The sequence below is a fragment of the Oncorhynchus tshawytscha genome, linkage group LG26 (assembly GCF_018296145.1).
Source record: "Oncorhynchus tshawytscha isolate Ot180627B linkage group LG26, Otsh_v2.0, whole genome shotgun sequence".
Classification (NCBI taxonomy): domain Eukaryota; kingdom Metazoa; phylum Chordata; class Actinopteri; order Salmoniformes; family Salmonidae; genus Oncorhynchus; species Oncorhynchus tshawytscha.
The window spans coordinates 49,570,267-49,596,627 of record NC_056454.1 but is presented as its reverse complement, the minus strand read 5'-3'; the positions used below and the strand labels follow the sequence as shown (position 1 = coordinate 49,596,627).

Below are 26,361 nucleotides of genomic sequence, written 5' to 3'. Positions count from 1 at the left end.
TTTCTGAGATCTTGGCTGATTTCTTTTGATTTCCCCATGATGTCAAGGCACTGAGTTTGAAGGTAGGCCTTGAAATACATCTACAGGTACACCTCCAATTGACTCAAATGATGTCAATTAGCCTATCAGAAGCTTCCAAAATGATTACATTTTCTGGTATTTTCCAAGCTGTACAGTCCCTTACTGCATGTAAACCTCTGACCCACTGGAATTGTGATACCGTGAATTATAAGTGAAATAATCTGTCTGGAAACAATTGTTGGAAAAATGACTTTGTTAAAAAGAAATGTGAAGAGTGGTTGAAAAATGGGTTTTAATGACTCCAACCAAAGTGTACAGTGGGGCAAAAAAGTATTTAGTCAGCTACCAATTGTGCAAGTTCCCCCACTTAAAAAGATGAAAGAGGCCTGTAATTTTCCATCATAGGTACACTTCAACTATGACAGACAAAATCCAGAAGATCACATTGTAGGATTTTTAATGAATTTATTTGCAAATTATGGTGGAAAATAAGTATTTGGTCAATAACAAAAGTTTATCTCAATACTTTGTTACATATCCTTTGTTGGCAATGACAGAGGTCAAAGGTTAGCTGTAAGTCTTCACAAGGTTTTCACACACTGTTGCTGGTATTTTGGCCCATTCCTCCATGCAGATCTCCTCTAGAGCAGTGATGTTTTGGGGCTGTTGCTGGGCAACACGGACTTTCAACTCTTTCTAATGATTTTCTATTGGGTTGAGATCTGGAGACTGGCTAGGCCACTCCAGGACCTTGGACTGCTTCTTACGAAGCCACTCCTTCGTTGCCCAGGCAACACTGCAGGATTTGAGTCCCTGGCGGCGTAGTGTGTTACTGATGGTAGGCTTTGTTACTTTGGTCCCAGCTCTCTGCAGGTCATTCACTAGGTCCCCCCGTGTGGTTCTGGGATTTTTGCTCACCGTTCTTGTGATAATTTTGACCCCACGGGGTGAGATCTTGCGTGGAGCCCCAGATCGAGGGAGATTATCAGTGGTCTTGTATGTCTTCCATTTCCTACTAATTGCTCCCACAGTTGATTTCTTCAAACCAAGCTGCTTACCTATTGCAGATTCAGTCTTCCCAGCCTGGTACAGGTCTACAATTTTGTTTCTGGTGTCCTTTGACAGCTCTTTGGTCTTGGCCATAGTGGAGTTTGGAGTGTGACTGTTTGAGGTTGTGGACAGGTGTCTTTTATACTGATAACAAGTTCAAACAGGTGCCATTAATACAGGTAACGAGTGGAGGACAGAGGAGCCTCTTAAAGAAGAAGTTACAGGTCTGTGAGAGCCAGAAATCTTGCTTGTTTGTAGGTGACCAAATACTTATTTTCCACCATAATTTGCAAATAAATTCATTAAAAATCCTACAATGTGATTTTCTGGATTTTTTTCTCTCATTTTGTAGTTGAAGTGTGCCAATGATGAAAATTACAGGCCTCTCTCATCTTTTTAAGTGGGAGAACTTGCACAATTGGTGGCTGACGAAATACTTTTTTGCCCCACTGTATGTAAACTTCCGACTTCAACTGTATGTCGCCCCACCCAACCCAGCTCACCTGCGGATGGTCTCCTGAACGTTGAGCTGACGCTCTCGCTTCACTGTTGGCTTCTGGGTCTGTGGCTGTTGCTTTGTTACCTCTGTTACCCCAGCACTGTACAGACTGCCCCCCATGAGGAGCTGAGGAGTAGGGGGGCAAGGTGGAGGGGCCTCCCTGGTCCCAGGAAAAGGCGTAGCAGCCCCAGGGAGAGGTGTGGTAGGGGTGTAGGCAGTCTGTCTCAGCTGGGTGAAGTAGGGCACGGGTTCAGCCACACCGTTCACCAGAGAGTGGTGGAAGTGAGGGTCGTCCAGTAGGCTCCTACAGGGAACAGTGAAGAAAGATACAGCTATACACCAACTCCATGGTGCATAGTGGACAGGCTAGAAGCACCACCGAGTCTCTCAGGGCCATTCTTACAGCAACATGGTGAAGAACTAAGCATCTCACCTTTAGCTAACTCTTTAGATGCTGCCAACTAACCACACAGAACTGAACCTGAATATAGAGGAGAGTTACTGAACCTGATAATAGAGGAGAGTTACTGTACCTGAATATAGAGAGTTACTGTACCTGAATATAGAGGAGAGTTACTGTACCTGAATATAGAGAAGAGTTACTGTACCTGAATATAGAGGCGAGGAGAGTTACTGAACCTGAATATAGAGGAGAGGAGAGTTACTGTACCTGAATATAGAGGAGAGTTACTGAACCTGAATATAGAGGAGAGGAGAGTTACTGAACCTGAATATAGAGGAGAGTTACTGTACCTGAATATAGAGGAGAGGAGAGTTACTGAACCTGAATATAGAGGAGAGTTACTGTACCTGAATATAGAGAAGAGTTACTGTACCTGAATATAGAGGCGAGGAGAGTTACTGAACCTGAATATAGAGGAGAGGAGAGTTACTGTACCTGAATATAGAGGAGAGTTACTGTACATGAATATAGAGGAGAGGAGAGTTACTGAACCTGAATATAGAGGAGAGTTACTGTACCTGAATATAGAGGAGAGTTACTGAACCTGAATATAGAGGAGAGTTACTGTACCTGAATATAGAGGAGAGTTACTGAACCTGAATATAGACGAGAGGAGAGTTACTGAACCTGAATATAGAGGAGAGTTACTGTACCTGAATATAGAGGAGAGGAGAGTTACTGAACCTGAATATAGAGGAGAGTTACTGAACCTGAATATAGAGGAGAGTTACTGTACCTGAATATAGAGGAGAGTTACTGAACCTGAATATAGAGGAGAGTTACTGTACCTGAATATAGAGGAGAGTTACTGAACCTGAATATAGAGGAGAGGAGAGTTACTGAACCTGAATATAGAGGAGAGGAGAGTTACTGTACCTGAATATAGAGGAGAGCTACTGTACATGAATATAGAGGAGAGGAGAGTAACTGTACCTGAATATAGAGGAGAGTTACTGAACCTGAATATAGAGGAGAGTTACTGAACCTGAATATAGAGGAGAGTTACTGAACCTGAATATAGAGGAGAGTTACTGAACCTGAATATAGAGGAGAGGAGAGTTACTGAACCTGAATATAGAGGAGAGTTACTGAACCTGAATATAGAGAGTTACAGTACCTGAATATAGAGGAGAGTTACTGAACCTGAATATATAGGAGAGGAGAGTTACTGAACCTGAATATAGAGGAGAGTTACTGAACCTGAATATAGAGGAGAGTTACTGAACCTGAATATAGAGGAGAGTTACTGAACCTGAATATAGAGGAGAGTTACTGAACCTGAATATAGAGGAGAGGAGAGTTACAGTGCCTGAATATAGAGGAGAGTTACTGAACCTGAATATATAGGAGGAGAGTTACTGAACCTGAATATAGAGGAGTTACTGAACCTGAATATAGAGGAGAGTTACTGAACCTGAATATAGAGGAGAGTTACTGAACCTGAATATAGAGGAGAGTTACTGAACCTGAACATAGAGGAGAGGAGAGTTACTGAACCTGAATATAGAGGAGAGGAGAGTTACTGAACCTGAATATAGAGAGTTACTGTACCTGAATATAGAGGAGAGTTACTGAACCTGAACATAGAGGAGAGTTACTGAACCTGAATATAGAGGAGAGTTACTGAACCTGAATATAGAGGAGAGGAGAGTTACTGTACATGAATATAGAGGAGAGGAGAGTAACTGTACCTGAATATAGAGGAGAGTTACTGAACCTGAATATAGAGGAGAGGAGAGTAACTGAACCTGAATATAGAGGAGAGGAGAGTAACTGTACCTGAATATAGAGGAGAGTTACTGAACCTGAAAATAGAGGAGAGGAGAGTAACTGTACCTGAATATAGAGGAGAGTTACTGAACCTGAATATAGAGGAGAGGAGAGTAACTGAACCTGAATATAGAGGAGAGGAGAGTTACTGTACTTGAATATAGAGGAGATAGAGGAGAGGAGAGTTACTGAACCTGAATATAGAGGAGAGGAGAGTAACTGAACCTGAATATAGAGGAGAGGAGAGTTACTGAACCTGAATATAGAGGAGAGTTACTGAACCTGAATATAGAGGAGAGGAGAGTTACTGAACCTGAATATAGAGGAGAGTTACTGAACCTGAAAATAGAGGAGAGGAGAGTTACTGTACCTGAATATAGAGGAGAGTAACTGAACCTGAATATAGAGGAGGGTTACTGAACCTGAATATAGAGGAGAGTTACTGAACCTGAATATAGAGGAGAGTTACTGAACCTGAATATAGAGGAGAGGAGAGTAACTGAACCCGAATATAGAGGAGATTTACTGAACCTGAATATAGAGGAGAGGAGAGTTACTGTACCTGAATATAGAGGAGAGTTACTGTACCTGAATATAGAGGAGAGGAGAGTAACTGTACCTGAATATAGAGGAGAGTTACTGAACCTGAATATAGAGGAGAGTTACTGAACCTGAATATAGAGGAGAGTTACTGAACCTGAATATAGAGGAGAGTTACTGAACCTGAATATAGAGGAGAGGAGAGTAACTGAACCTGAATATAGAGGAGGGTTACTGAACCTGAATATAGAGGAGAGGAGAGTTACTGAACCTGAATATAGAGGAGAGGAGAGTTACTGAACCTGAATATAGAGGAGAGTTACTGAACCTGAATATAGAGGAGAGTAACTGAACCTGAATATAGAGGAGAGTTACTGAACCTGAATATAGAGGAGAGGAGAGTTACTGTACCTGAATATAGAGGAGAGGAGAGTAACTGTACCTGAATATAGAGGAGAGATACTGAACCTGAATATAGAAGAGAGGAGAGTTACTGTACCTGAATATAGAGGAGAGTTACTGTACCTGAATATAGAGGAGAGGAGAGTAACTGTACCTGAATATAGAGGAGAGGAGAGTAACTGTACCTGAATATAGAGGAGAGTTACTGAACCTGAATATAGAGGAGAGGAGAGTAACTGTACCTGAATATAGAGGAGAGTTACTGAACCTGAATATAGAGGAGAGTTACTGTACCTGAATATAGAGGAGAGTTACTGAACCTGAATATAGAGGAGAGGAGAGTTACTGAACCTGAATATAGAGGAGAGTTACTGAACCTGAATATAGAGGAGAGGAGAGTAACTGAACCTGAATATAGAGGAGAGTTACTGAACCTGAAAATAGAGGAGAGGAGAGTAACTGTACCTGAATATAGAGGAGAGTTACTGAACCTGAATATAGAGGAGAGGAGAGTTACTGAACCTGAATATAGAGGAGAGGAGAGTTACTGTACCTGAATATAGAGGAGAGCTACTGTACATGAATATAGAGGAGAGGAGAGTAACTGAACCTGAATATAGAGGAGAGTTACTGAACCTGAATATAGAGGAGAGTTACTGAACCTGAATATAGAGGAGAGGAGAGTTACTGAACCTGAATATAGAGGAGAGTTACTGAACCTGAATATAGAGGAGAGTTACTGAACCTGAATATAGAGGAGAGTTACTGAACCTGAATATAGAGGAGAGTTACTGAACCTGAATATAGAGGAGAGGAGAGTAACTGAACCTGAATATAGAGGAGAGTTACTGTACCTGAATATAGAGGAGAGGAGAGTTACTGAACCTGAATATAGAGGAGAGGAGAGTTACTGTACCTGAATATAGAGGAGAGTTACTGAACCTGAATATAGAGGAGAGTTACTGTACCTGAATATAGAGGAGAGTTACTGAACCTGAATATAGAGGAGAGTTACTGTACCTGAATATAGAGGAGAGTTACTGAACCTGAATATAGAGGAGAGTTACTGTACCTGAATATAGAGGAGAGTTACTGAACCTGAATATAGACGAGAGGAGAGTTATTGAACCTGAATATAGAGGAGAGTTACTGTACCTGAATATAGAGGAGAGGAGAGTTACTGAACCTGAATATAGAGGAGAGTTACTGAACCTGAATATAGAGGAGAGGAGAGTTACTGAACCTGAATATAGAGGAGAGTTACTGTACCTGAATATAGAGGAGAGGAGAGTTACTGAACCTGAATATAGAGGAGAGGAGAGTTACTGTACCTGAATATAGAGGAGAGTTACTGTACCTGAATATAGAGGAGAGGAGAGTTACTGAACCTGAATATAGAGGAGAGTTACTGAACCTGAATATATAGGAGAGGAGAGTTACTGAACCTGAATATAGAGGAGAGTTACTGAACCTGAATATAGAGGAGAGTTACTGAACCTGAATATAGAGGAGAGTTACTGAACCTGAATATAGAGGAGAGTTACTGAACCTGAATATAGAGGAGAGGAGAGTTACAGTGCCTGAATATAGAGGAGAGTTACTGTACCTGAATATAGAGAGTTACTGTACCTGAATATAGAGGAGAGTTACTGTACCTGAATATAGAGAAGAGGAGAGTTACTGAACCTGAATATAGAGGAGAGTTACTGAACCTGAATATAGAGGAGAGTTACTGAACCTGAATATAGAGGAGAGTTACTGAACCTGAATATAGAGGAGAGTTACTGAACCTGAATATAGAGGAGAGGAGAGTTACAGTGCCTGAATATAGAGGAGAGTTACTGTACCTGAATATAGAGAGTTACTGTACCTGAATATAGAGGAGAGTTACTGTACCTGAATATAGAGAAGAGTTACTGTACCTGAATATAGAGGCGAGGAGAGTTACTGAACCTGAATATAGAGGAGAGGAGAGTTACTGTACCTGAATATAGAGGAGAGTTACTGAACCTGAATATAGAGGAGAGGAGAGTTACTGAACCTGAATATAGAGGAGAGTTACTGTACCTGAATATAGAGGAGAGGAGAGTTACTGAACCTGAATATAGAGGAGAGTTACTGTACCTGAATATAGAGAAGAGTTACTGTACCTGAATATAGAGGCGAGGAGAGTTACTGAACCTGAATATAGAGGAGAGGAGAGTTACTGTACCTGAATATAGAGGAGAGTTACTGTACATGAATATAGAGGAGAGGAGAGTTACTGAACCTGAATATAGAGGAGAGTTACTGTACCTGAATATAGAGGAGAGTTACTGAACCTGAATATAGAGGAGAGTTACTGAACCTGAATATAGAGGAGAGTTACTGAACCTGAATATAGACGAGAGGAGAGTTACTGAACCTGAATATAGAGGAGAGTTACTGTACCTGAAATAGAGGAGAGGAGAGTTACTGAACCTGAATATAGAGGAGAGTTACTGAACCTGAATATAGAGAGTTACTGTACCTGAATATAGAGGAGAGTTACTGAACCTGAATATAGAGGAGAGTTACTGTACCTGAATATAGAGGAGAGTTACTGAACCTGAATATAGAGGAGAGGAGAGTAACTGAACCTGAATATAGAGGAGAGGAGAGTTACTGTACCTGAATATAGAGGAGATAGAGGAGAGGAGAGTTACTGAACCTGAATATAGAGGAGGGTTACTGAACCTGAATATAGAGGAGAGTAACTGAACCTGAATATAGAGGAGAGGAGAGTTACTGAACCTGAATATAGAGGAGAGTTACTGAACCTGAATATAGAGAGTTACTGTACCTGAATATAGAGGAGAGTTACTGAACCTGAATATATAGGAGAGGAGAGTTACTGAACCTGAATATAGAGGAGAGTTACTGAACCTGAATATAGAGGAGAGTTACTGAACCTGAATATAGAGGAGAGTTACTGAACCTGAATATAGAGGAGAGTTACTGAACCTGAATATAGAGGAGAGGAGAGTTACAGTGAACCTGAATATAGAGGAGAGTTACTGAACCTGAATATATAGGAGGAGAGTTACTGAACCTGAATATAGAGGAGAGTTACTGTACCTGAATATAGAGGAGAGGAGAGTTACTGTACCTGAATATAGAGGAGAGTTACTGAACCTGAATATAGAGGAGAGTAACTGAACCTGAATATAGAGGAGAGGAGAGTTACTGTACCTGAATATAGAGGAGATAGAGGAGAGGAGAGTTACTGTACCTGAATATAGAGGAGAGTTACTGAACCTGAATATAGAGGAGAGTTACTGAACCTGAATATAGAGGAGAGTTACTGAACCTGAATATAGAGGAGAGTTACTGAACCTGAATATAGAGGAGAGGAGAGTTACAGAACCTGAATATAGAGGAGAGTTACTGTACCTGAATATAGAGAGAGTTACTGAACCTGAATATAGAGGAGAGTTACTGAACCTGAATATAGAGGAGAGTTACTGAACCTGAATATAGAGGAGAGTTACTGAACCTGAATATAGAGGAGAGTTACTGAACCTGAATATAGAGGAGAGTTACTGAACCTGAATATAGAGGAGAGTTACTGAACCTGAATATAGAGGAGAGGAGAGTTACAGTGCCTGAATATAGAGGAGAGTTACTGTACCTGAATATAGAGAGTTACTGTACCTGAATATAGAGGAGAGTTACTGTACCTGAATATAGAGAAGAGTTACTGTACCTGAATATAGAGGCGAGGAGAGTTACTGAACCTGAATATAGAGGAGAGGAGAGTTACTGTACCTGAATATAGAGGAGAGTTACTGAACCTGAATATAGAGGAGAGGAGAGTTACTGAACCTGAATATAGAGGAGAGTTACTGTACCTGAATATAGAGGAGAGGAGAGTTACTGAACCTGAATATAGAGGAGAGTTACTGTACCTGAATATAGAGGAGAGTTACTGTACCTGAATATAGAGGCGAGGAGAGTTACTGAACCTGAATATAGAGGAGAGGAGAGTTACTGTACCTGAATATAGAGGAGAGTTACTGTACATGAATATAGAGGAGAGGAGAGTTACTGAACCTGAATATAGAGGAGAGTTACTGTACCTGAATATAGAGGAGAGTTACTGAACCTGAATATAGAGGAGAGTTACTGTACCTGAATATAGAGGAGAGTTACTGAACCTGAATATAGACGAGAGGAGAGTTACTGAACCTGAATATAGAGGAGAGTTACTGTACCTGAATATAGAGGAGAGGAGAGTTACTGAACCTGAATATAGAGGAGAGTTACTGAACCTGAATATAGAGAGTTACTGTACCTGAATATAGAGGAGAGTTACTGAACCTGAATATAGAGGAGAGGAGAGTTACTGAACCTGAATATAGAGGAGAGTTACTGTACCTGAATATAGAGGAGAGGAGAGTTACTGAACCTGAATATAGAGGAGAGGAGAGTTACTGTACCTGAATATAGAGAGCTACTGTACATGAATATAGAGGAGAGGAGAGTAACTGTACCTGAATATAGAGGAGAGTTACTGAACCTGAATATAGAGGAGAGTTACTGAACCTGAATATAGAGGAGAGGAGAGTTACTGAACCTGAATATAGAGGAGAGTTACTGAACCTGAATATAGAGAGTTACAGTACCTGAATATAGAGGAGAGTTACTGAACCTGAATATATAGGAGAGGAGAGTTACTGAACCTGAATATAGAGGAGAGTTACTGAACCTGAATATAGAGGAGAGTTACTGAACCTGAATATAGAGGAGAGTTACTGAACCTGAATATAGAGGAGAGTTACTGAACCTGAATATAGAGGAGAGGAGAGTTACACCTGTGCCTGAATATAGAGGAGAGTTACTGAACCTGAATATAGAGAGGAGAGTTACTGAACCTGAATATAGAGAGAGTTACTGAACCTGAATATAGAGGAGAGTTACTGAACCTGAATATAGAGGAGAGTTACTGAACCTGAATATAGAGGAGAGTTACTGAACCTGAACATAGAGGAGAGGAGAGTTACTGAACCTGAATATAGAGGAGAGGAGAGTTACTGAACCTGAATATAGAGAGTTACTGTACCTGAATATAGAGGAGAGTTACTGAACCTGAACATAGAGGAGAGTTACTGAACCTGAATATAGAGGAGAGTTACTGAACCTGAATATAGAGGAGAGGAGAGTTACTGTACATGAATATAGAGGAGAGGAGAGTAACTGTACCTGAATATAGAGGAGAGTTACTGAACCTGAATATAGAGGAGAGGAGAGTAACTGAACCTGAATATAGAGGAGAGGAGAGTTACTGTACCTGAATATAGAGGAGAGTTACTGAACCTGAAAATAGAGGAGAGGAGAGTAACTGTACCTGAATATAGAGGAGAGTTACTGAACCTGAATATAGAGGAGAGTTACTGTACCTGAATATAGAGGAGGGAGAGTTACTGAACCTGAATATAGAGGAGATAGAGGAGAGTTACTGAACCTGAATATAGAGGAGAGGAGAGTAACTGAACCTGAATATAGAGGAGAGGAGAGTTACTGAACCTGAATATAGAGGAGAGTTACTGAACCTGAATATAGAGGAGAGGAGAGTTACTGAACCTGAATATAGAGGAGAGTTACTGAACCTGAAAATAGAGGAGAGGAGAGTTACTGTACCTGAATATAGAGGAGAGGAGAGTTACTGTACCTGAATATAGAGGAGAGTTACTGAACCTGAATATAGAGGAGAGTTACTGAACCTGAATATAGAGGAGAGTTACTGAACCTGAATATAGAGGAGAGGAGAGTAACTGAACCCGAATATAGAGGAGATTTACTGAACCTGAATATAGAGAGAGGAGAGTTACTGTACCTGAATATAGAGGAGAGTTACTGTACCTGAATATAGAGGAGAGGAGAGTAACTGTACCTGAATATAGAGGAGAGTTACTGAACCTGAATATAGAGGAGAGTTACTGAACCTGAATATAGAGGAGAGTTACTGAACCTGAATATAGAGGAGAGTTACTGAACCTGAATATAGAGAAGAGGAGAGTAACTGAACCTGAATATAGAGGAGGGTTACTGAACCTGAATATAGAGGAGAGGAGAGTAACTGAACCTGAATATAGAGGAGAGTAACTGAACCTGAATATAGAGGAGAGTTACTGAACCTGAATATAGAGGAGAGGAGAGTAACTGAACCTGAATATAGAGGAGATTTACTGAACCTGAATATAGAGGAGAGGAGAGTTACTGTACCTGAATATAGAGGAGAGGAGAGTAACTGTACCTGAATATAGAGGAGAGATACTGAACCTGAATATAGAAGAGAGGAGAGTTACTGTACCTGAATATAGAGGAGAGTTACTGTACCTGAATATAGAGGAGAGGAGAGTAACTGTACCTGAATATAGAGGAGAGGAGAGTAACTGTACCTGAATATAGAGGAGAGTTACTGAACCTGAAAATAGAGGAGAGGAGAGTAACTGTACCTGAATATAGAGGAGAGTTACTGAACCTGAATATAGAGGAGAGTTACTGTACCTGAATATAGAGGAGAGTTACTGAACCTGAATATAGAGGAGAGTTACTGAACCTGAATATAGAGGAGAGTAACTGAACCTGAATATAGAGGAGAGGAGAGTTACTGAACCTGAATATAGAGGAGAGTTACTGAACCTGAATATAGAGGAGAGGAGAGTTACTGAACCTGAATATAGAGGAGAGTTACTGAACCTGAAAATAGAGGAGAGGAGAGTTACTGTACCTGAATATAGAGGAGAGGAGAGTTACTGTACCTGAATATAGAGGAGAGTTACTGAACCTGAATATAGAGAAGAGGAGAGTAACTGAACCTGAATATAGAGGAGAGTTACTGAACCTGAATATAGAGGAGAGTTACTGAACCTGAATATAGAGGAGAGTTACTGAACCTGAATATAGAGGAGAGTTACTGAACCTGAATATAGAGGAGAGTTACTGAACCTGAATATAGAGGAGAGTTACTGAACCTGAATATAGAGGAGAGTTACTGAACCTGAATATAGAGGAGAGTTACTGAACCTGAATATAGAGGAGAGTTACTGAACCTGAATATAGAGGAGAGGAGAGTAACTGAACCTGAATATAGAGGAGGGTTACTGAACCTGAATATAGAGGAGAGTTACTGAACCTGAATATAGAGGAGAGGAGAGTAACTGAACCTGAATATAGAGGAGAGTTACTGAACCTGAATATAGAGGAGAGTTACTGAACCTGAATATAGAGGAGAGTTACTGAACCTGAATATAGAGGAGAGGAGAGTTACTGTACCTGAATATAGAGGAGAGTTACTGAACCTGAATATAGAGGAGAGTTACTGTACCTGAATATAGAGGAGAGTTACTGAACCTGAATATAGAGGAGAGTTACTGTACCTGAATATAGAGGAGAGTTACTGAACCTGAATATAGAGGAGAGTTACTGTACCTGAATATAGAGGAGAGTTACTGAACCTGAATATAGACGAGAGGAGAGTTATTGAACCTGAATATAGAGGAGAGTTACTGTACCTGAATATAGAGGAGAGGAGAGTTACTGAACCTGAATATAGAGGAGAGTTACTGAACCTGAATATAGAGGAGAGGAGAGTTACTGAACCTGAATATAGAGGAGAGTTACTGTACCTGAATATAGAGGAGAGGAGAGTTACTGAACCTGAATATAGAGGAGAGGAGAGTTACTGTACCTGAATATAGAGGAGAGTTACTGTACCTGAATATAGAGGAGAGGAGAGTTACTGAACCTGAATATAGAGGAGAGTTACTGAACCTGAATATATAGGAGAGGAGAGTTACTGAACCTGAATATATAGGAGAGGAGAGTTACTGAACCTGAATATAGAGGAGAGTTACTGAACCTGAATATAGAGGAGAGTTACTGAACCTGAATATAGAGGAGAGTTACTGAACCTGAATATAGAGGAGAGGAGAGTTACAGTGCCTGAATATAGAGGAGAGTTACTGAACCTGAATATATAGGAGAGGAGAGTTACTGAACCTGAATATAGAGGAGAGTTACTGAACCTGAATATAGAGGAGAGTTACTGAACCTGAATATAGAGGAGAGTTACTGAACCTGAATATAGAGGAGAGTTACTGAACCTGAACATAGAGGAGAGGAGAGTTACTGAACCTGAATATAGAGGAGAGGAGAGTTACTGAACCTGAATATAGAGAGTTACTGTATCTGAATATAGAGGAGAGTTACTGAACCTGAACATAGAGGAGAGGAGAGTTACTGAACCTGAATATAGAGGAGAGTTACTGAACCTGAATATAGAGGAGAGGAGAGTTACTGTACATGAATATAGAGGAGAGGAGAGTAACTGTACCTGAATATAGAGGAGAGTTACTGAACCTGAATATAGAGGAGAGGAGAGTAACTGAACCTGAATATAGAGGGGAGGAGAGTTATTGTACCTGAATATAGAGGAGATAGAGGAGAGGAGAGTAACTGTACCTGAATATAGAGGAGAGTTACTGAACCTGAAAATAGAGGAGAGGAGAGTAACTGTACCTGAATATAGAGGAGAGTTACTGAACCTGAATATAGAGGAGAGGAGAGTAACTGAACCTGAATATAGAGGAGAGGAGAGTTACTGTACTTGAATATAGAGGAGATAGAGGAGAGGAGAGTTACTGAACCTGAATATAGAGGAGGGTTACTGAACCTGAATATAGAGGAGAGGAGAGTAACTGAACCTGAATATAGAGGAGAGGAGAGTTACTGAACCTGAATATAGAGGAGAGGAGAGTTACTGAACCTGAATATAGAGGAGAGTTACTGAACCTGAATATAGAGGAGAGGAGAGTTACTGAACCTGAATATAGAGGAGAGTTACTGTACCTGAATATAGAGGAGAGGAGAGTAACTGTACCTGAATATAGAGGAGAGATACTGAACCTGAATATAGAAGAGAGGAGAGTTACTGTACCTGAATATAGAGGAGAGTTACTGTACCTGAATATAGAGGAGAGGAGAGTAACTGTACCTGAATATAGAGGAGAGTTACTGAACCTGAATATAGAGGAGAGTTACTGAACCTGAATATAGAGGAGAGTTACTGAACCTGAATATAGAGGAGAGGAGAGTAACTGAACCTGAATATAGAGGAGAGTTACTGAACCTGAATATAGAGGAGAGTTACTGAACCTGAATATAGAGGAGAGGAGAGTAACTGAACCCGAATATAGAGGAGATTTACTGAACCTGAATATAGAGGAGAGGAGAGTTACTGTACCTGAATATAGAGGAGAGATACTGAACCTGAATATAGAAGAGAGGAGAGTTACTGTACCTGAATATAGAGGAGAGTTACTGTACCTGAATATAGAGGAGAGGAGAGTAACTGTACCTGAATATAGAGGAGAGTTACTGAACCTGAATATAGAGGAGAGTTACTGAACCTGAATATAGAGGAGAGGAGAGTAACTGAACCTGAATATAGAGGAGAGTTACTGAACCTGAATATAGAGGAGAGTTACTGAACCTGAATATAGAGGAGAGGAATATGAACCTGAATATAGAGGAGGGTTACTGAACCTGAATATAGAGGAGAGGAGAGTAACTGAACCTGAATATAGAGGAGAGTTACTGAACCTGAATATAGAGAGTTACTGTACCTGAATATAGAGGAGAGTTACTGAACCTGAATATAGAGGAGAGGAGAGTAACTGAACCTGAATATAGAGGAGAGTTACTGAACCTGAATATAGAGGGGATTTACTGAACCTGAATATAGAGGAGATTTACTGAACCTGAATATAGAGGAGAGGAGAGTTACTGTACCTGAATATAGAGGAGAGGAGAGTAACTGTACCTGAATATAGAGGAGAGTTACTGAACCTGAATATAGAGGAGAGTTACTGAACCTGAATATAGAGGAGAGTTACTGAACCTGAATATAGAGGAGAGTTACTGAACCTGAATATAGAGGAGAGTTACTGAACCTGAATATAGAGGAGAGTAACTAAACCCGAATATAGAGGAGAGGAGAGTTACTGAACCTGAATATAGAGGAGAGTTACTGAACCTGAATATAGAGGAGAGATACTGAACCTGAATATAGAGGAGAGATACTGTACCTGAATATAGAGGAGAGTTACTGAACCTGAATATAGAGGAGAGTTACTGAACCTGAATATAGAGGAGAGTTACTGTACCTGAACATAGAGGAGAGGAGAGTTACTGAACCTGAATATAGAGGAGAGGAGAGTTACTCTACCTGAATATAGAGGTGAGCGTGTGGGTAATGATCTCTCTCTCTGGTCCGTGGCTGAGAGGAGGCATGTCTACAGATGGAGGTCTGCTCTGACGGGATCCACAACGGGTCACATTGGGCCGGGCCGACCTGGAAGAATGAAGAAGTCTCAGTTAAAAACCACTATAGACACAGTAAAACACGACTATAGACACAGTAACCCTCCCAGTAAAACACCACTATAGACACAGTAACCCTCCCAGTAAAACACCACTATAGACACAGTAACCCTCCCAGTAAAACACCACTATAGACACAGTAAAACACCACTATAGACACAGTAACCCTCCCAGTAAAACATGACTATAGACACAGTAACCCTCCCAGGAAAACACCACTATAGACACAGTAACCCTCCCAGTAAAACACCACTATAGACACAGTAACCCTCCCAGTAAAACACCACTATAGACACAGTAACCCTCCCAGTAAAACACCTCTATAGACACAGTAACCCTCCCAGTAAAACATGACTATAGACACAGTAACCCTCCCAGTAAAACACCACTATAGACACAGTAACCCTCCCAGTAAAACACCACTATAGACACAGTAACCCTCCCAGTAAAACACCACTATAGACACAGTAAAACACCACTATAGACACAGTAACCCTCCCAGTAAAACACCACTATAGACACAGTAAAACACCACTATAGACACAGTAACCCTCCCAGTAAAACACCACTATAGACACAGTAACCCTCCCAGTAAAACACCACTATAGACACAGTAACCCTCCCAGTAAAACACCACTATAGACACAGTAACCCTCCCAGTAAAACACCACTATAGACACAGTAACCCTCCCAGTAAAACACCACTATAGACACAGTAACCCTCCCAGTAAAACACCACTATAGACACAGTAAAACACCACTATAGACACAGTAACCCTCCCAGTAAAACACCACTATAGACACAGTAACCTCCCAGTAAAACACCACTATAGACACAGTAACCCTCCCAGTAAAACACCACTATAGACACAGTAAAACACCACTATAGACACAGTAACCCTCCCAGTAAAACGCCACTATAGACACAGTAAAACACCACTATAGACACAGTAACCCTCCCAGTAAAACACCACTATAGACACAGTAACCCTCCCAGTAAAACACCACTATAGACACAGTAACCCTCCCAGTAAAACACCACTATAGACACAGTAAAACACCACTATAGACACAGTAACCCTCCCAGTAAAACACGACTATAGACACAGTAAAACACCACTATAGACACAGTAACCCTCCCAGTAAAACACCACTATAGACACAGTAACCCTCCCAGTAAAACGCCACTATAGACACAGTAAAACATGACTATAGACACAGTAACCCTCCCAGTAAAACACCACTATAGACACAGTAACCCTCCCAGTAAAACACCACTATAGACACAGTAACCCTCCCAGGAAAACACCACTATAGACACAGTAACCCTCCCAGTAAAACACCACTATAGACACAGTAACCCTCCCAGTAAAACATGACTATAGACACAGTAACCCTCCCAGTAAAACACCACTATAGACACAGTAACCCTCCCAGTAAAACACCACTATAGACACAGTAACCCTCCCAGTAAAACACCACTATAGACACAGTAACCCTCCCAGTAAAACACCACTATAGACACAGTAACCCTCCCAGTAAAACACCACTATAGACACAGTAACCCTCCCAGTAAAACACCACTATAGACACAGTAACCCTCCCAGTAAAACACCACTATAGACACAGTAAAACACCACTATAGACACAGTAACCCTCACAGTAAAACACCACTATAGACACAGTAACCCTCCCAGTAAAACATGACTATAGACACAGTAACCCTCCCAGTAAAACACCACTATAGACACAGTAAAACACCACTATAGACACAGTAACCCTCCCAGTAAAACACCACTATAGACACAGTAACCCTCCCAGTAAAACACCACTATAGACACAGTAACCCTCCCAGTAAAACACCACTATAGACACAGTAACCCTCCCAGTAAAACACCACTATAGACACAGTAAAACACCACTATAGACACAGTAACCCTCCCAGTAAAACGCCACTATAGACACAGTAACCCTCCCAGTAAAACACCACTATAGACACAGTAACCCTCCCAGTAAAACACCACTATAGACACAGTAACCCTCCCAGTAAAACACCACTATAGACACAGTAACCCTCCCAGTAAAACACGACTATAGACACAGTAACCCTCCCAGTAAAACACCACTATAGACACAGTAAAACACCTCTATAGACACAGTAACCCTCCCAGTAAAACATGACTATAGACACAGTAACCCTCCCAGTAAAACACGACTATAGACACAGTAACCCTCCCAGTAAAACACCACTATAGACACAGTAAAACACCACTATAGACACAGTAACCCTCCCAGTAAAACACCACTATAGACACAGTAACCCTCCCAGTAAAACACCACTATAGACACAGTAAAACACCACTATAGACACAGTAACCCTCCCAGTAAAACACCACTATAGACACAGTAACCCTCCCAGTAAAACACCACTATAGACACAGTAAAACACCACTATAGACACAGTAACCCTCCCAGTAAAACATGACTATAGACACAGTAACCCTCCCAGTCAAGGTGTGTGTTTGAGATTGAGTAATTGCAGTCTGACTGCACAGAATCCCTGATCTACCAATCACCTTGCATCCCCAAATAATTACTCATTATGTGATTTAGATGAGCAATTCCACGCACCACCCTCACTCAACCTATCCCCTGAAACACTCTGAAGGTCTTTTGGCTGACCGCAGGGTAGTCAATGTACTGTACCTGTTGATGTGGTGTGTGCTGAGCAGGGAGGGGAAGAAGGTCTGGAACTCTAGGAGGGAGTGTGAGCGGGCGGTGACCCCCAGGTGTAGCAGGGTGGGGCAGGGCGGTTCAGGTCTCCTCCATACCTGGCTAGCCTCTCTCTGGGCCCTCCGCTCTGCACGACTGGGCCTGGTACACATACCCCCAACCACGGCACTGCTGCTACAGATAGGAGGCAGAGTCTTAAAGAGAAAGAGCGAGGGGGAGAGAGAGAGAGAGCGAGGGGGAGAGAGAGAGAGAGCGAGGGGCAGAGAGAGAGAGAGCGAGGGGAGAGAGAGAGAGAGCGAGGGGGGAGAGAGAGAGAGAGCGAGGGGGAGAGAGAGAGAGCGAGGGGGGAGAGAGAGAGAGAGAGAGCGAGGGGGGAGAGAGAGCGAGGGGAGAGAGAGAGAGAGAGCGAGGGGGAGAGAGAGAGAGAGCGAGGGGGAGAGAGAGAGAGAGCGAGGGGCAGAGAGAGGTAAAACACTGAATGATATGTAAGCAGTATCTATTCTAGATTATAAACTGGGTGGTTCGAGCCCTGAATGCTGATTTGGCTGACAGCCGTGGTATATCAGACTGCATACCACGGGTATGACCACGGGTATGACCACGCTGCATCTAATTACGTTGGTAACCTGTTTATAATAGCAATAAGGCACCTCAGGGGGTTTGTGGTATATGGCCAATATACCACGGCTAAGGACTGTATCCAGGAACTCAGCGTTGCGTCGTGCTTAAGAACAGCCCTTAGCCGTGGTATATTGGCCATATACCACACCCTGCTCGGACATTATTGCTTAAAATTATCTAACCAGATCAGTTTGTGCTGTTTTGTCATGTCACACTTGGCAAGACCATCGGCCATAGGAGTTGGCTATACAACACAAATCTGATCTGGGATCAGGTTTGGCAAAATCTATAACATCCAGGTGTTTCCTGTTACCCTGACTACAGGGTCCAGGTGTTTCCTGTTACCTTGTATTTCCTGACTACAGGGTCCAGGTGTTTCCTGTTACCCTGACTACAGGGTCCAGGTGTTTCCTGTTACCCTGACTACAGGGTCCAGGTGTTTCCTGTTACCCTGACTACAGGGTCCAGGTGTTTCCTGTTACCCTGACTACAGGGTCCAGGTGATTCCTGTTACCTTGTATTTCCTGACTACAGGTCCAGTCCTCTGTGGGGAAGGTAGAACCTCCTGCATCAGGACAACATGAAGGAGTAAGATCACCAGTAAGTAGAACCCAGAGTGTGTGTGTGTGTGTGTGTGTGTGTGTGTGTATTTGTGTCCTAGTATGATTCTCACCTTAGTGTTGCTCTCCTGTGTTTGACTCTGTGTTTGACCCTGGGGGTAGCTGGTCTGACTCTGTGTATGACCCTGGGGGTAGCTGGTCTGACTCTGTGTATGACCCTGGGGGTAGCTGGTCTGACTCTGTGTATGACCCTGGGGGTAGCTGGTCTGACTCTGTGTATGACCCTGGGGGTAGCTGGTCTGACTCTGTGTATGACCCTGGGGGTAGCTGGTCTGACTCTGTGTATGACCCTGGGGGTAGCTGGTCTGACTCTGTGTATGACCCTGGGGGTAGCTGGTCTGACTCTGTGTATGACCCTGGGGGTAGCTGGTCTGACTCTGTGTTTGACCCTGGGGGTAGCTGGTCTGACTCTGTGTATGACCCTGGGGGTAGCTGGTCTGACTCTGTGTATGACCCTGGGGGTAGCTGGTCTGACTCTGCTGCAGGTCTTTGTCAGTCAGGCTAAACTCATTCATCTGTCTGTCTCTCTCCAGCTCCCACTGCTGTAGATCCTGACGGTACTGAGACAGAGCCTCCTCCAGGGTCACCTGGTAACATAGCAACAACATCTCAGTCACACATCATATGTGGTTGTTTTACCAATGCACCGACTGTCTGGAGTCTTTCTGGGTCTGCTGAGATGAGACGGATGAATAACCGTGTACTAAATGACTAACACGTAACATGTCAAAATGGAAACATCTATAGACAAATGGACAGAATGCTATTTACACTGTTCGCGATATTGAAACATCTTTTGACAAACGGTCGTATGAGTTACCACCGTGACAAGAGTTTGTAGGTATATAAAGAGCTGTGATAAAGGTCCTCACCTCACAGATGATGTCTAGCTGGTAGAAGCTGGGGCTGCCAGAGGCCTGGAGAGTCAGGATACAGAGAGCGCTCTCCCCTGGAGACAGAGCACCATGCTCTGGGTAGATCTGGACTGACTGCAGGGACAATAACCGCAGCAAGACACACACATAGTATTAAACAGCATTCACTGACACAAACCCCAAAAAACAACTCTCCCCATTCAACAAACATCCACAGAAAGAAGCACTAATTAATGTAAGCTGTAGCGTGCAGTATGCTGCAGTATGTCCAGTACGCTGCAGTATGTCCAGTACGCTGCAGTATGTCCAGTAGGCTGCAGGATGTATAGTATGCTGCAGTATGTCCAGTATGCTGCAGTATGTCCAGTAGGCTGCAGTATGTACAGTAGGCTGCAGGATGTATAGTATGCTGCAGTATGTACAGTAGGCTGCAGTATGTCCAGTACACTGCAGTATGTCTAGTAGGCTGCAGTATGTACAGTAGGCTGCAGGATGTACAGTACACTGCAGTATGTCTAGTAGGCTGCAGTATGTACAGTACGCTGCAGTATGTCCAGTAGGCTGCAGTATGTCCAGTAGGCTGCAGTATATACAGTACGCTGCAGTATGTACAGTATGCTGCAGTATGTCCAGTAGGCTACAGTATGTCCAGTACGCTGCAGTATGTCCAGTAGGCTGCAGTATGTACAGTATGGTGCAGTATGTACAGTAGGGTGCAGTATGTCCAGTACGCTGCAGTATGTACAGTATGCTGCAGTATGTACAGTATGCTGCAGTATGTCCAGTAGGCTGCAGTATGTACAGTATGCTGCAGTATGTACAGTAGGCTGCAGTATGTCCAGTAGGCTGCAGTATGTCCAGTACACTGCAGTATGTACTGTAGACTGCAGTATGTCCAGTAGGCTGCAGTATGTACAGTACACTGCAGTATGTACAGTATGCTGCAGTATGTAGAGTAGGCTGCAGTATGTCCAGTAGGCTGCAGTATATACAGTACGCTGCAGTATGTCCAGTACACTGGAGTATGTACAGTATGTACAGTAGGCTGCAGTTTGTCCAGTACGCTGCAGTGTGTACAGTACGCTGCAGTATGTACAGTTGGCTGCAGTATGTACAGTTGGCTGCAGTATGTACAGTATGCTGCAGGATGTACAGTTGGCTGCAGTATGTACAGTAGACGGTAGTATGTACAGTAGGCTGCAGGATGTACACAGTTGGCTGCAGGATGTACAGTTGGCTGTATGTTGTAGTATGTATGCTGCAGGATGTACAGTTGGCTGCAGTATGTATGTACAGGATGTACAGTTAGTATGTACAGTAGGCTAGTATGTACAGTGTCCAGTACACTGCAGTATGTACAGTATGCTGCAGTATGTACAGTAGACGGTAGTATGTACAGTATGCTGCAGTATGTACAGTAGGCTGCAGTATGTACAGTACGCTGCAGTATGTACAGTAGGCTGCAGTATGTCCAGTAGGCTGCAGTATGTACAGTATGCTGCAGTATGTCCAGTAGGCTGCAGTATGTACAGTAGGCTGCAGTATGTACAGTATGCTGCAGTATGTACAGTAGGCTGCAGTATGTCCAGTAGGCTGCAGTATGTACAGTATGCTGCAGTATGTCCAGTAGGCTGCAGTATGTACAGTATGCTGCAGTATGTCCAGGACGCTGCAGTATGTACAGTATGCTGCAGTATGTACAGTATGTCCAGTAGGCTAAACAACAACGCCCATAAGGTCTCCTTGAAGGAGAGATATTTTGACCTCAATGGGACAACCTGGTTAAAAAGTACATTTATCAGGCATATACAGGACTAGAAAAGTTAGTGGTCATTCACACATCCTTAAAAACATAGGTGCTGAGCTAATATACTGCATGCTAACCTAGTCAGTCAGGTTCCAGGCTAATATACTGCATGCTAACCTAGTCAGTCAGGTTCCAGGCTAATATACTGCATGCTAACCTGGTCAGTCAGGTTCCAGGCTAATATACTGCATGCTAACCTAGTCAGTCAGGTTCCAGGCTAATATACTGCATGCTAACCTGGTCAGTCAGGTCCCAGGCTAATATACTGCATGCTAACCTGGTCAGTCAGGTTCCAGGCTAATATACTGCATGCTAACCTGGTCAGCCAGGTTCCAGGCTAATATACTGCATGCTAACCTAGTCAGTCAGGTCCCAGGCTAATATACTGCATGCTAACCTAGTCAGCCAGGTTCCAGGCTAATATACTGCATGCTAACCTAGTCAGTCAGGTCCCAGGCTAATATACTGCATGCTAACCTGGTCAGCCAGGTTCCAGGCTAATATACTGCATGCTAACCTAGTCAGTCAGGTCCCAGGCTAATATACTGCATGCTAACCTGGTCAGTCAGGTTCCAGGCTAATATACTGCATGCTAACCTAGTCAGCCAGGTCCCAGGCTAATATACTGCATGCTAACCTAGTCAGTCAGGTCCCAGGCTAATATACTGCATGCTAACCTGGTCAGTCAGGTCCCAGGCTAATATACTGCATGCTAACCTGGTCAGTCAGGTCCCAGGCTAATATACTGCATGCTAACCTAGTCAGTCAGGTTCCAGGCTAATATACTGCATGCTAACCTAGTCAGTCAGGTCCCAGGCTAATATACTGCATGCTAACCTAGTCAGTCAGGTCCCAGGCTAATATACTGCATGCTAACCTGGTCAGTCAGGTTCCAGTTGTAGAGGACTCTGTCACTGTGGGAGACATTCGTCAGGAACAGGACCCGTGTGGAGCGAGAGCAGACTGGGATGTCCCCAAGACACAATCTCTCCTCTGACAGGAACAGCACCTGCAGACGAGACAGAGGGCCGGGGTTATGAGTGTAGCCTCTGTCATACTTCATCACTAAAACATTGGCCAATAGGAGCCCCACGACAGGTAGAGGGATACAAAAGGATCCCATGGTGGCATTAGTTACAGTGGCAAGAAAAAGTATGTGAACCCCTTTGGAAAGACCTGGATTTCTGCATAAATTGGTGATAAAATCTGATCTGATCTTCATCTAAGTCACAACAACAGACCAACACAGTCTGCTTAAACTAATAACACAAATTATTGTATTTTTCTTGTCTATATTGAATACATAATTTTAACATTCCCAGTGTAGGTTGGAAAAAGTATGTGAACCCCTAGGCTAATGACTTCTCCAAAAGCTAATTGGAGTCAGGAGTCAGCTAACCTGGAGTCCAATCAATGAGACGAGATTGGAGATGTTGGTTAGAGCTGCCCTGCAATATAAAAAACACTCACAAAATGTGAGTTTGCTATTCACAAGAGGCATTGCCTGATGTGAACCAGGCCTCGAACAAAAGAGATCTCAGAAGACCTAAGATTAAGAATTGTTGACTTGCATAGAGCTGGAAAGAGTTACAAAAGTATCTCTAAAAGCCTTGATGTTCATCAGTCCACGGTAAGACATTGTCTATAAATGGAGAAAGTTCAGCACTGTTGCTACTCTCCCTAGGAGTGGCTGTCCTGCAAAGATGACTGCAAGAGCACAGTACAGAATGCTCAATGAGGTTAAGAAGAATCCTAGAGTGTTAGCTAAAGACTTACAGAAATCTCTAGAACATGCTAACATCTCTGTTGACGAGTCTACGATACGTAAAACTCTAAACAAGAATGGTGTTCATGGGAGGACACCATGGAAGAAGCCACTGCTGTCCAAAAAAACATTGCTGCATGTCTGAAGTTTACAAAAGAGCACCTGGATGTTCCACAGCGCTACTAGAAAAATATTCTGTGGACAGATGAAACTAAAGTTGAGTTGTTTGGAAGGAACACACAACACTATGTGTGGAGAAAAAAGGCACAGCAGCATCAAAACCTCACCCCAACTGTAAAGCATCTCCACCCGGCACAGCCAGAAGAGTACTGGCCACCCCTCATAGCCTGGTTCCTCTCTAGGTTTCTAATCTCCACCCGGCACAGCCAGAAGAGGACTGGCCACCCCTCATAGCCTGGTTCCTCTCTAGGTTTCTAATCTCCACCCGGCACAGCCAGAAGAGGACTGGCCACCCCTCATAGCCTGGTTCCTCTCTAGGTTTCTAATCTCCACCTGGTACAGCCAGAAGAGGACTGGCCACCCCTCATAGCCTGGTTCCTCTCTAGGTTTCTAATCTCCACCCGGCACAGCCAGAAGAGGACTGGCCACCCCTCATAGCCTGGTTCCTCTCTAGGTTTCTAATCTCCACTCAGCACAGCCAGAAGAGGACTGGCCACCCCTCATAGCCTGGTTCCTCTCTAGGTTTCTAATCTCCACCCGGCACAGCCAGAAGAGGACTGGCCACCCCTCATAGCCTGGTTCCTCTCTAGGTTTCTAATCTCCACCCGGCACAGCCAGAAGAGGACTGGCCACCTCTCATAGCCTGGTTCCTCTGTAGGTTTCTAATCTCCACCTGGCACAGCCAGAAGAGGACTGGCCACCCCTCATAGCCTGGTTCCTCTCTATGTTTCTAATCTCCACCAGGCACAGCCAGAAGAGGACTGGCCACCCCTCATAGCCTGGTTCCTCTCTAGGTTTCTAATCTCCACCCGGCACAGCCAGAAGAGGACTGGCCACCTCTCATAGCCTGGTTCCTCTCTATGTTTCTAATCTCCACCCGGCACAGCCAGAAGAGGACTGGCCACCCCTCATAGCCTGGTTCCTCTCTAGGTTTCTAATCTCCACCCGGCACAGCCAGAAGAGGACTGGCCACCCCTCATAGCCTGGTTCCTCTCTAGGTTTCTAATCTCCACCCGGCACAGCCAGAAGAGGACTGGCCACCCCTCATAGCCTGGTTCCTCTCTAGGTTTCTTCCTAGGTTTTGGCCTTTCTAGGGAGTTTTTCCTAGCCACCGTGCTTCTACACCTGCATTGCTTGCTCTTTGGGGTTTTAGGCTGAGTTTCTGTACAGCACTTTGTGACATCAGCTGATGTAAGAAGGGCTATATAAATACATTTGATTTGATTTGGTGGAGGGAGGGAGGGGGCATCATGGTTTGGGGCTGCCTCAGGGCCTGGACAGCTTGGGGTCGTCGACGGAAAAATGAATTCCCAAGTTTATCGAGACATTTTGCAGGATAATGTATCTGTCCGCCAACTGAAGCTCAACAGAAGTTTGGTGATGCAACAGGACAACGACCCAAAACACAGAAGTAAATCAACAACAGAAGACAATACGCCTTCTGGAGTGGCCCAGTCAGAGTCCTGACCTCAACCCGATTGAGATGCTGTGGCATGACCTCAAGAGAGCGGTTCACACCAGACATCTTTAGAGTATTGCTGAACTGAAACAGTTTTGTAAAGAGGAAGGGTCCAAAATTCCTCCTGACCGTTGTGCAGGTCTGATCCACAACTACAGAAAACGTTTAGTTGAGGTTATTGCTGACAAAGGAGGGTCAACCAGTTATTAAATCCAGGGGTTCACATACTTTTCCCACCCTGCACTGTGAATGTTTACACAGTGTGTTCAATAAAGACATGAAAACATATAATTGTTTGTGTGTTATTACTTTAAGCAGACTGTGTTTGGCTGTTGTTGTGACCTAGATGAAGATCAGATCAAATTTGATGACCATTTTATAATAGAATAATGCCATTAAGCAGAGACTTAGTCATGCAGGTGGTTCTGGGAAAATCGAGCCAGCTATCCTGTCATTGCAAGAGACATGCTCTACCAACTGAGCCAAACAGGACCAGGTAAGACTATATGGGAAGAGGTGGATGGGCCACTCACCTGGTTGGGCAGGGCCATCCTCTGTGTGCTGGGGACAGACATGTAGCCATCATGAAGCTGTAGTGGTGCCGACTCTCCCAGCACACTGTTATCAAACCCACAACCTTCAAACGTCAACAGCATGGTGTCTCCCTCCAGCACATGGATAGAGATGTCCACCTGGAAATAAACACAGGGCTGTGTGAGGAGGAGGATGGTACAACGGCAGGAGAGAGGAGGAGGAAGATGGTACAACGACAGGAGAGAGGAGGAGGAAGATGGTACAACGACAGGAGAGAGGAGGAGGAAGATGGTACAACAGCAGGAGAGAGGAAGATGAAGATGGTGCAACGACAGGAGAGAGGAGGAGGAAGATGGTGCAACGACAGGAGAGAGGAGGAGGAAGATGGTACAACAGCAGGAGAGAGGAAGATGAAGATGGTGCAACGACAGGAGAGAGGAGGAGGAAGATGGTACAACAGCAGGAGAGAGGAAGATGGTATGACAGGAGAGAGGAGGAGGAAGATGGTACAACGACAGGAGAGAGGAAGATGGTACAACGACAGGAGAGAGGAGGAGGAAGATGGTACAACGACAAGAGAGAGGAAGATGGTACAACGACAGGAGAGAGGAGGAGGAA

The 26,361-nt window shown here is 43.5% G+C and overlaps 1 protein-coding gene across 1 annotated transcript in view; it reads right to left on the bottom strand.

Annotated features, from left to right (window-relative positions):
- LOC112224979 (cilia- and flagella-associated protein 65) overlaps positions 1-26,361 on the bottom strand; it is a 77,792-nt gene that overhangs the window by 3,199 nt on the left and 48,232 nt on the right. Inside the window, 8 exon segments of the mRNA XM_042306382.1 lie at positions 1,575-1,874; positions 14,995-15,120; positions 17,856-18,076; positions 19,018-19,068; positions 19,177-19,710; positions 19,996-20,112; positions 22,683-22,814; positions 25,743-25,901. Coding sequence (XP_042162316.1) covers positions 1,575-1,874; positions 14,995-15,120; positions 17,856-18,076; positions 19,018-19,068; positions 19,177-19,710; positions 19,996-20,112; positions 22,683-22,814; positions 25,743-25,901 — 1,640 coding nt within the window.